The sequence below is a fragment of the Chelonoidis abingdonii genome, chromosome 18 (genome assembly GCF_003597395.2).
Source record: "Chelonoidis abingdonii isolate Lonesome George chromosome 18, CheloAbing_2.0, whole genome shotgun sequence".
In the NCBI taxonomy this organism is placed as follows: domain Eukaryota; kingdom Metazoa; phylum Chordata; order Testudines; family Testudinidae; genus Chelonoidis; species Chelonoidis abingdonii.
In genome coordinates this window covers 4,032,495-4,043,642 of record NC_133786.1, presented here as the reverse complement: position 1 = coordinate 4,043,642, position 11,148 = coordinate 4,032,495, and the positions used below count along the sequence as shown (strand labels likewise).

The 11,148-nt window shown below is 43.5% G+C and overlaps 1 protein-coding gene across 5 annotated transcripts in view; it reads right to left on the bottom strand.

Annotated features, from left to right (window-relative positions):
* Positions 1 to 979: 979 nt before the first annotated feature.
* Positions 980 to 11,148, bottom strand: part of LOC116818780 (surfactant protein C-like) — a 31,884-nt gene continuing 21,715 nt past the window's right edge. For 4 of the 5 annotated variants that reach the window (XM_032769998.2, XM_075073588.1, XM_032770000.2 and 1 more), the window contains 6 exons: positions 9,746 to 9,821; positions 7,525 to 7,662; positions 6,130 to 6,267; positions 4,533 to 4,649; positions 2,631 to 2,750; positions 980 to 1,154 (listed from right to left, as the gene is read on the bottom strand). In XM_032769998.2, the coding sequence (XP_032625889.1) occupies positions 1,071 to 1,154; positions 2,631 to 2,750; positions 4,533 to 4,649; positions 6,130 to 6,267; positions 7,525 to 7,662; positions 9,746 to 9,748 (600 nt within the window). In that variant the 5' untranslated portion in view covers positions 9,749 to 9,821 and the 3' untranslated portion in view covers positions 980 to 1,070. The remainder of the gene's footprint in view (positions 1,155 to 2,630; positions 2,751 to 4,532; positions 4,650 to 6,129; positions 6,268 to 7,524; positions 7,663 to 9,745; positions 9,822 to 11,148) is intronic. The other variant, XM_032770002.2, reaches the window with a different exon arrangement.

Genomic DNA, 11,148 nt, shown 5'->3' with positions numbered 1-11,148 from the left:
CATCTACACTAGGAAAATAGTTCTCAAATAATTAACGTGTTAACACTATGACTTGCCTCTTTTAGAATAGGATTTTAACCAGGGTTAGCCATTAACACTTCAAAATATTAAGAGTTGAAACCATTCGTAAATTTCAAAATGACCCTATTCTGACTGTTTCTCTACATAATCACTCGTAATTAATAATGTTACAGTAAAAACACTGGAATTTTCCAAGAAGCAGCACTTCCCTGACTCCCCCATGTCCCATATCTCTGCCAGAAATCCAGTAGCTCTTCCCCCACCTCCTACAACCCTGGGTAGAAAAGTGGCAGATCATGGGCAGATGAAAATGGCTAGTGTTAGCTGGAGGCGGGAGGGCAGTTAGAAAAGAGCTGCTGCTGCCTCAGGGCAGCCCTGAAAATCATAGGAATGAAGGAGCTTCTCTCACAGTGAGAGCTTGTCCTTCAGATGCCAAAATCTATAATGAGTGGGAGTTTGCAATACTGGAGATAGTTTCTCCTGCATTAGACAAATAGTGTTGTCTTCAGATTGTTAATGATTGATACTGGTCTGCAGAAAACTGAAAGTCTTCCTGGTCTGGGGATAGTTATGATTCTGAGCCTTAATTAGCTTCGCTATGTTTCTTGGGGACAGAAGTAGTGTTTTGCTTTGTTTAATCTCTCAAAAACTTTGGTGAATTTTTCTTGTATGGTTTGATGTCAGAGCAACTTCTATAGAAACTGGTGATGAAGCCTTCAGGGCTATGGGGCATTCCTCTCTAGAGAGTGTTGATTTCCCGCTTATTCCCTTCCATACTGGATTTGTTTTTCCCTATTTTGCAGTAAGCTTATTTCCTACTGTCTCCAAAATGTTTGTGTCAAAGTTTTGGAAGCAGTATCTGATCTACATATTGCAGGATGGCATTGTCCAGTTGTGAAGGGTTTTCTGAAACACATGGGGGATCTGATGTATAAACCCAGTACAAAGAGTTCTAAAAATTGTTTTTATTCTGATGCTTGCCTCATCCAAGACTCTGCGGTCTGTCCTGACGAGTAGGCATAATTCACACAGTAACTTGATATTTCAGATCAAAAGCACAAACACAAAGAGCCAAAGAAACACCATGGGGAGCCAAGAGGAGCAGAACTGCTGCGGTTTCCTTGGATCTTGCGCTGGAGGCGAAACAAAGGAAAAACTCAGAAACTAAAAGAACTCCTACCAACTGTTTCCATTTTGCACTACCTGGTTATTTATGTTAAGTGATGGAGCATGTCTGAATTATCATAAACAGCATTAAACCTGACTACCTTTCAAAAAAGAAATTTGTGGGGTGAGTCACAAAACTTATTTTCAAGATTGTGCTTTCAAGGTAAGATAGTGACAAGAAGTGTTACATGTGATCCACTGGATTAATACCAAACCCATTCCTCATACTCTGATGCAGAAGCAGGGAGGTTAAGTAGTTTGGATGCAAACTGAAATCCAGTGTCTGAATCACAGCCTAGCATTACCATCTTTTAAACCTTAACCTCCTGGATAGTGATCACATCATTGGTGTGGTTGAGTGTGGTATTCTATTACATAGCCAGGGCAGGGCAAAGAAACATATTGGCCCCAAACAAAATGTGGGATGCTTTTAATAACTTGCAAGAACAAGTCACAAAAATAATGGGGTGGAGCAACTCTAACCCGCCAGATGCAAATCATTCACTCTCCAAATGTCTAATTCACCTCCCTTTAAGGCCTATTCATCCTGCCTCCTGAGAATGAGACTTCAGTCTTTGATTATCTTCCTGCCGTCTTCATACCTCCCAGTCTTGTACTATGATTTTGCATCAGCTCCCTTGGCAATTTAGCATGATTTTCATACCCTTTGAGCCTTACAAGACGGAATCTCTATCAAAATTATGATTGAGCAGGCCATCCACCCTAGAGCAGCTTCTTATCAGCGTCCTGGGCTATCCAGGTTCCTCACCGAGCCCTTTCTGCTCTGGATAAATGATGTGACTCTCCCAAAATGTCAGTCCACATGAGGCTTCGCTTTAGTCATATTCAACTCACTTATACCCACCTCTTCAAAGCCAAGGTGTTATGGGCACTACAGAATTAAACTTTTGACTCTTTGGAGTAGGGTTGGATTCTGGTTCTAGCCACATGGTGTGATGATGCCCCACTTCCCATCAACTGTGTTGCTACAGGAGCATGTTAACCTTATCACACAAACATCATCACCTTGTGACACCAGCTCAGAGGAGCCCATGCTTTGTGCACCTAACCGTGGGGTGTGGGTGGAAAGAAAGTACTAGTTGAACAAGGGAGCACCTTCTCTCCTGAGACAGGTTTGAATCAGACAGGTTATGATGTGATGATGTTGCAGAGTGAATGTCCAGGCACTGCATGTACTGAACCCCCAAATCATGACATTCTGCTTATCAGTGGCAGGTTAGGGTTAGGGTGTGATTGGATGGTTCCTCCACTTTGGCTTCAGAGATAGATTTCTGACTCCACTGAAATGCCCCGGAAGCTGCATGCATAGCAAGTTGGGGAAGGAGGGAAGTCGCATTGATTGACTCAGATAGGAAAGTTTTGACTTAGGCTTTTGCCCCTTCTCCAAGTGAATCTAAAATGAAAAGGAAATTAACACTCACAGGCAGAGCCCAGTAGATGGGGATGTCGCTGCAGAGAATATTCAGAGTTGTTCCTAGTGTAGTGCGGTCAGCCGGTTCCGCCCCTCTGAAGTTGTAAGACATTTTGTCTCCAGAGACCTGCTGGAAAAGAAGTTGCCACAGTCTAGCCCTTCATATGAGCAAGGTACAAAGCACTGGTGCTTGATACTAGCAAGCAAGAAACCAAGTAGAGCTCTAGTCAGTGGAAATGTTCTGCAGCTTTCCTATAGCAGCTGTAGAGCACAGTTTCATTAGCTAGAAGTAAATCTCTCTCTCAAAGTCACAAGAACTGTCTTTCACACCCAGGACTGTGACATCTAGCCAAATGCAGAACATTGGGCTGCCACTCATCTGGGCTTCAGCAATTTGATCTAGTGTTCCCAGCTACCAGGGGATACCTTCCCCTGCAGGGCAGGACAGGTGCCTCGGTCAGTTTTGTACAGATTTTTTAAATGAGATGTAATGTATTGAACTGTAAGCGGAACCTTGGTGGATGATTGACACCACTGTGAGTCCTATGAGACTCATCCAGCTCCCCTCTCCCACCCCTGAAGTCAGACATCACTGGGTTCCCAGGGACTGCAGTTCAACAATCCATCTCTAACATTATCCCTTGGTTCAGTCAGGGCACATAAAAGGGCCATGAAAGTAAGGCCATGCCTGCACTGGATTTTAAAACCCACGGCAGCGAGTCTCAAAGCCTGGGTCTAGAGACTTGGGCTCACAGGGCTTGTGCTACAGTACCAAAAGCAGCAATGTAGACATTCGGGCTCAGGCTCTGAAGTCTGGGAATGAGGATGGGTTTCAGAGCCTGAGCCACAACATCTACACTGCTGTTGTTAGCGCTGCATTGCAAGCCCAAATCTGTAGACCCAGGCTCTGACACTCACTGTCACGGGTTTTAAAACGCAGTGTAGATGTACCCTAAGAGGCTGAGGTGAGAGAATTTTGTATCCAAGTATGCCAAGAGCAGGATCTCTTGGTAACAGCAGAGAGTGCAGCAGCTCTTTAACATCCTGCTGAATACAGCCTGTATTTAATGGGAAAATGCCTTTGAAAGCACATTTGTAGATAGCTATCTTGAGTTTCTGATTTGAGCCCTATATAGCAAACAGGTAGTGTCATTCAGAGCCATCCTAGAGAGTATGGTACTGGTCATTCCATCAGCTGCCTGGGGAGATCTGGTACACTCAATGTATCCAACTGTAATTCAGAAACTCACTTTCAGGGGAAAGGTGGGTTCTAAAATAGGGTGTCCAACTCGGAGAGGGCCAGAGTACAATTTAATTTATGGATTGTGGCCTGGGTCTATGAAGTTAGTGCTAAAGATCCAAACCAGATTGGACACTGCTGTCCCTAGGAGGCTTGCAAATGATTGAGGGTAGAATATGAACCTTATATTCTAGTTACTGTTGCATTCAGAATTATTCGGTGGGGAAAATAATGCCACAAACTTTTAGAATCATTTCCTCCCTTCATTTATTTGGTCATTTGTACATGCAGTTATTTAGTATCCCTACATAATTGTGAGCACAAATTAGCTAAATTTGTACACTTAGGTTACTTGGAAATTGTCCCTAGATGATCATGGGTTAACTACCCACCAAGATGAATTTGGAGCAGTTTCTCTCTCTTAGAGCTGCTTCAGTCTACGAGAGTGTTATTACATTTTGAAAGTTTATTTTCAAGCCATATGGATAGAAATATAACTTTAAAAATATGAAATCTTACATACTACCGAATCTGATTCTTTCAGAGAGGCTGGATAAATACATTAAGTAGGCCAGGAGTTTGGCACCCCAGGTTTAAAATTTGTTGCTTTCAATCAAAGTCACAAGTAAGTAATACAAGAATGTGATAAAAGCCCAGACTTGGGAACCTTACTTTGGCGTTAAAATGTGGGAGATCTCTGGAAATTTCATCCAAGCTTGGTATGTTGAGTTTATCCATCTTCATCACAAAACATCTTTTACTGTTGGTGATTCTGAGACCTATTAGACCCTACAAGCAAACATCCAAAACATCAGTATGAGGCACTTGCAAGAAATAAAGTTCCAAGTGTTCACTGACCAACAAGATAACCTGTGATGTTTCCCTGGGTAAAAGCTTGTATAGAAGTTGTTATTTCCCCAGTAGAGGTGCCTGGTCTGGTTTTGCCTATGCCCCAGCAGAGAAGCTGTGCAAAGGTTATGAAACGTTTTCACAAAGTTTACTGCAAACGCTGTCATCCATTCTTCTTTTGGGCCATTTCACAACCTAGAATTTCAGTGGGTGTTTGTGGAATAGCCAAATTCTAAACTTTAAGGGCTACATTTTCTGTTCAGCAAAGGAGCAGCAGAGAGGAAAAGATAGCTTGAAGCCATCTCTACATTCCTCCAATCTTGGAACTTCTGGCATGAGAGCAATCTGGATGCTGCACTAAATTATACACAGCTCCAAGGGTCCACTCAGGCAGCTGGGGATAACTGAGGTTTAGGGATACCCCAACCCTGCCCTTTTCTTCTGGGAACTCTTCTCCATACACCAGGAGCTTGAGTGTGGGGGAGAAGAGCCACTATGCTTTAGTCCACCTGCTAATAACCCCTTACACAAAGGATCAGAGGGCTGGATTGCCTGCTTTGCCTTAGTGGGGTCAAGAATCTGGCCCTAAGTGTCTTGACAGCAACTGGTTTTCATCTGAAAGGAAATTTGAAATTTGTACTTTTGAAAATATTACTTAGATCTTCAGTGAAAAGGAGACTCCTTTTCATTCAATAGTAGTTTATTTTTGAGCAAAATATAATGACTTTTTAAAAATCGGCTCATTCTTGAAAATTCAAAATGAAATATAAAACCCTGGATGTACGTTTTAGAATAGTTTCAGACTTACGTTTAACTCTCTCTGAACCGCAGTCTGCCAACTAGATGAACTGGTGTTTAGTTTAACATTGGTCTATCCAGCATTTCTGTCTCCATCTGGGGCCATTCAGATAAGGAGCGATGGTGTAACTTTCAACTCAGTAAAGTTTAAAATTAGTTAGAGAGAGGCTACCTCCTGCTCTGGCAGGTACAGAGCATCCTAGTGACTTGGATCAGACCAGTGGTTCTCAAACTCTTTTTTCACGGACCACTTGAAAATTGCTGAGGGTCTCGGCGGACCACTTAATGATCTTCCCAAATGTTGTTTGTACCATTTATCATGCACGCTCCAAGGATAGGTTCACTAATAACAGAATGAGCCAGCCTCACCTGGTCTCCCTGCCTAAGTAAAAGCTACTGTCTCCTGCATAGTAGTTTGGAAGAACCTATTCTAACGGGAGGCCTGATCAAAGACCAGATTGGCAAAGATCGTGGTCCTCTGCTGTAATTCCTGGAACACAGTGGAAAAGGCAGAACTTTCTTGGCATAAGCACAAGTGGCCCTGGCTTGTTGATTATCTGAACTCAACCTTTTCCTCTTTCCAGTATAATCCAGCTCTTCCAGCCCATTTGCTTGCACTTACTTGGTTATAGTTGTACACAACAGTGGCTGTGGATTTCTTTCTTTTGATGTGGAAAGCGGCCACATTCTCCCGTTCATTTACCATGGCCGTCTGCTCTTCCTCTTCCCCCTTGTTTCCCTGGATGACCACGTCAAGGACCTCAAAGAAACATTTCAGGGTATGAAATACCATCTGTAGACCCTAACATATTCATCAGGGAAGTGTGAAAGTGCAGTGAGCCAAGAGCCATTCCAGATACCCTCAGAGGCTATGAGTATGTCTACACAGCAAAGAAAAATCCATGGCTGGCCCTTGCCAGTCAACTCAGGTTTGTGGGCTCGAGCTGCAAGGTTGTTTCATTACTGTGTAGACTTCTGGGCTTGGGCTGGAGCCCAGACTCTAGGACCCTGTGGTGTGGGAGAGGCCCAGAGCCCAAGAAGTCTACACCGCAATGAAACAGCTCTGTAGCCCAAGCCCTAGGAGCTGTGTCAGTTGACATAGGGCAGCTGCAGGCTATTCTTTGCTGTGTAGACATACCCTGAGGCAGCTGGGAGTCCACCCATGTACAGAAAGGAGATACACAATCAGCTTTTTTTAAAGGCTGCTGATATTGCCAGTTCATTAAGTAGGCACTTGAGTGACACAATCTGACCCTGCAAGTGCATCCAAGGGTAGAATTTGGCCCAGTGTATTTCACATAAATACAAGAATAAAAATAACAAAGACACCCAGAGGCAAATATTGCGAAATTATAGCTGGGAGCCAGATTTCACCCTCTGTGCCGACAGAGTTTCAGCTGAGTTCAGCAGGAGCTATGACCGCATCAGAGGGCTAAGTGTGCCAATAGGGGGTGAGTTTTCAAAGTGGTGCACAAGGCTGCCCACTCTTACTGTGAATGGAAATTTGCATGGCTAAATTCCCCAGGCACTGAGCTGGATTTACCTTAGGTCATTTCTTAACTCTGCTACAACACTTATTACAATCAAGAACTGCTATAAAGGCCTGGTCTGTATAAACAGTGCTGGCTGATTAGAATGACACATGCAAATCACAAGGAACTCATTGCTAAACCCCACCAAAGGGTAAGTTGGAGACGTCCTTGCATATGAATATATATCAGAGCCCTTTCAGACACCTTTTGAGATTTATAAACCTGAGTTTAAAAATAGTTCCTTCATGTCACGATGATTTCTAGATCATGATGTCATGCTGTCTGAAATGGACAGTTTGAGCTGATAAGGCGAAAACTTTGCATTTAAGAATTATCGATAGGATTGGAAAATGTGCATTAGGGACAGAAATACATGTTTGTGCCAGGTCCGATATCTCAGAGAACAGTTTGTGGCTGAAATTGCTGGAGGCATGTTACACATACAAGAGTGACGGCACAAGCTTCCCACTGGCTGTCCTACTCACCTTTTCCGTGTGTTTTTGGGTCAGGTGAACTCCCACCAAAGTGCCGGCAACTATGAAGAAGCCCAGGAGAATCACCATGACTGAGGTAAGGATGATTCTTTGTTGGGCTGTGCTCACTTTGGGCATGGACCTGTAAACCTGAAAGAAATAACTATCCCGTGTTATTGATAATTCCCAGTTACAAAATGTGTCTGGTGGTGATAACATCAGAAATAGGAGACTTGTTCCTGCTAAAGTCTTGACTGAATGGTTTGATTTTGCAAACGCTTATTCAGATAAGTAGTTCTCAATCACACTAGTCTAGCTGACTTTGGTGGGACTATGTTAATGAGTAAATACTAGCAACGTGAGTAAAGTTTTAAAGGATTAGGCCCTAAATGAGGAGAATATAACTGGAGAGAGGTAGCAAAGGCAAAAACCAAACATTCCTCCCCCGAAAAAACATCTTGTTTGCAGAGCTGAATTTGATGTTCTCTAGCCTCACGTTAAATTGCGTGAAACTCCAGTCAGAACATACAATGGGTTGTGCATTTAGTCAAGATAAGCATCTTCTGGGTGTGCATGCCAAGGGCTTCCCCAGGCCAGATGGGGCTGCGTGCTGACCGAAGGCAGTTGTTAAGGTTTAATTTCTAGAGAAGATATTTAGAATGTGTGCGTACTGGTGAAAACCAGCCCCCATTTAAATCACACATATTTAAATATTCAATTTTAAAAACCATGTCTAAAATGTGTAAGTCACCATTTCAGCCATCTGCCTCACCTCCCTGAGCTGACATGCTGCCAATGCTCTTCCCTACCATCGTGAAAGGCATCTTAGATTTAATCCATACATTGAAATGTTCGCAGTTTGCTTCAGCGCAAACTTCCCCCAGCTGCTCCCCATGGTCCCTCTCATTCTCCCCACCTGTCCTCTTGCCACCCACCTATATTGATCTACCCACCACCTGGACCTTTTGTTAGAACAGAGCTGGCCCCGAACCATCTTCTCTAAGCGTAGGGACAAGATTCCCCTCCTGCGCCCTGCCATCCCAGTAAGGGTAAATACCATTGTCCTGGTTTAGCAATTGGGAGATATTAACTGGGGAATGTACTTTCTTCCTTTCTGAGAATCATGCTGAATGCAGGCTGTTTAAAAACATGGCCGGGGGACAGACTTCAGTCTCCTGTCCCATCTTGGTGTGTGAAATCAAGCTGATTCATCTGAGACAAGTACATTCTGCGCATAACTCCTTGTTTGGTCAAATCACTAGTTAACAGGCATTGATTAAATATTTCAGGAAGACACACGCTACCAAACAGGAGGTATCCAATTCCTTCTAACCACTGCAAAAATTACATGTTACTTACAGGTGGCTGAGCAGGCATGGTGAGCTCAGTAGTACTTTTGCAATCCATATTTTCTGTCCCTCACTGTAAATCCAAGGCAACTGTTTTCCCTCTCAGGAGCCAGCCCATGCTTTTATAAAGGGTCCAGGGATCCAGTTTTCTTTTTCCCAGTATGATTTTTAAAGCCCTGAACTTCCTTGTTATTGCTGCAGGAATTTTTCATGATTGTCCAAACGTGATAATAGAAATAAACCATTATAAAACTATCAAATTTATTACTAACAGGGCCTCATAAAATCATCTCTTGTCTGGGAACCGGGAAGGTTTTAAAAAAGCAGCTGGAATCACATTTTGGACATAAGTTCTGCTGAAATTTAAAATGTGTGTTTAAAGGAGAGGAGGTTCTGACAGGGTATTCTCCAGGAGGGGTCTTTAACATAAGGATTGGTGCACCTTGGTCCAATCAGTCTGAATTGAAATTCTCAGGTCCACTAAAACCAACCTTCCTAAATTAGTTCCAGAAGATTGCAAGATAGCTAATATGGTGTCAATATTTAAAATGGGCAAATTGAATGACCCAGGTGATTATAGGCTGACATCAATTCTAGGCAAAATAACGAGAAGCAGCTGCTACAGGACTCGATTAATGAAGAATTAAAGGAGGGTAATATAGTTAATATCAATCAACATGGGTATATGGAAAATATGTACGTCAACCTGGGTATATGTCAACTAACTTGTAATGTGAATGAAAAGATATCAAGTTTGACTTGGTACCGTACAACATTTTGATTAAACAAAGCTATATGATATAAAATGAACATGCCACACATTAAATGAATTCAAAGCTGGCTAACTGCTAGGTCTTAAAATGTCGTTGTAAATGGGGACTCACCATTGAGTGGGTATGTTTCTAGCGGGGTTCCACAGAGATATGTTTTTGGCCCGATGCTATTCAACATTTTTCTGACCTGGAAGAAAGCAAAAAGTCATCACTGATAAAGTTTGCAGGTGAGAAAAAAATTGTGAGAGTGATAAATAAGGAAGAAGACAGATCACTAATACAGAGCAATTTGGATCACTTGATAAACTGGGCATAAGCAAACAATATATGATTTAATCTGACTAAAAGTAACGTATACATCTGGGAACAAATGATGAAGGCCATAGGCACTGACTTCCCCTCTACCCAGGGGAGGTGCTCAATCCACCCCCTCCACCAGGCCCTGCCCCCGCCCTGCATCTCCCCGCCCCTGGTCTGCCCCCACAACACCCCAGTCCACCCCTTCCCTGAACTCTGCCCTGCTCCTGGTCCACCCCACCCCACCTCTTCCCTACCTCTTCATGCCCCATTCCCTGAGTGCACCCCATCCCTGCTCCTCCCCAAAGCCGACCTGCAGTCCGCAAAACAGCTGTTTGTGGCATGCAGGAGGTGCTGGGAGGGCACGAGAGGAGTGATCAGGGGGGCCTCTGGTGGGGGAGAGGTGCTGGGGGGTGAGGTAGAGTGGGGGGAGCTTGGCTGCCAGTGGGTGCTGAGCACCCACTAATTTGGAGAGATGAAGGCTGTCCTTACGTGATGGGGGACTTTATCTTGGTGGTGACTCTGAAAAAGATTTGGGGGAGGGGTGGATAATTAGGTGAACATGAGCCCCCAGTGCAACTCTATGGCCAAAAAGGATCATGCAATGCTTGAATCCATAAACAGGATTCTCGGGTAGGAGTAGAGAGATTATTTTACTTTTGTATTTGGCATTGGTGCGACTGCTGCTGGAATAGTGTGTCTAGCTCTGGTGTGTACAATTCAAGAAGGATGCTGAAAAATTGGAGAGGGTTCAGAGAAGAACAAGAAGAAGGATTAAAGAGTTAGAAAACATGTCTTATGGCAATAGACTAAAGAAGCTCAGTCTGTTTAGGCTAACAAGGAGAAGGTTAAGAGGTGACATGATTACAGCCTATGAGAACCTACATGAGGAACAAATACTAAATAATGGGCTCCTCAGTTTAGCAGAGGAAGGTCTAACATGGTCCAAAGGCTGGAAGTTGAAGCTAGAGAAATTCAGACTGGAAATAGAGCACACACTTTTAACAATGAGGTTAGTTAACCATTGCAACAATTTACCAAGGGTCATGGTGCAGTTTCCATCACTGATGTGATTGGAATAACAGAGATTTGGTGGGATAACTCACATGACTGGAGTGCTGTCATGGATGGATATAAACTGTTCAGGAAGGACAGGCAGGGCAGAAAAGGTGGGGGAGTTGCATTGTATGTAAGAGAGCAGTATGACTGCTCAGAGC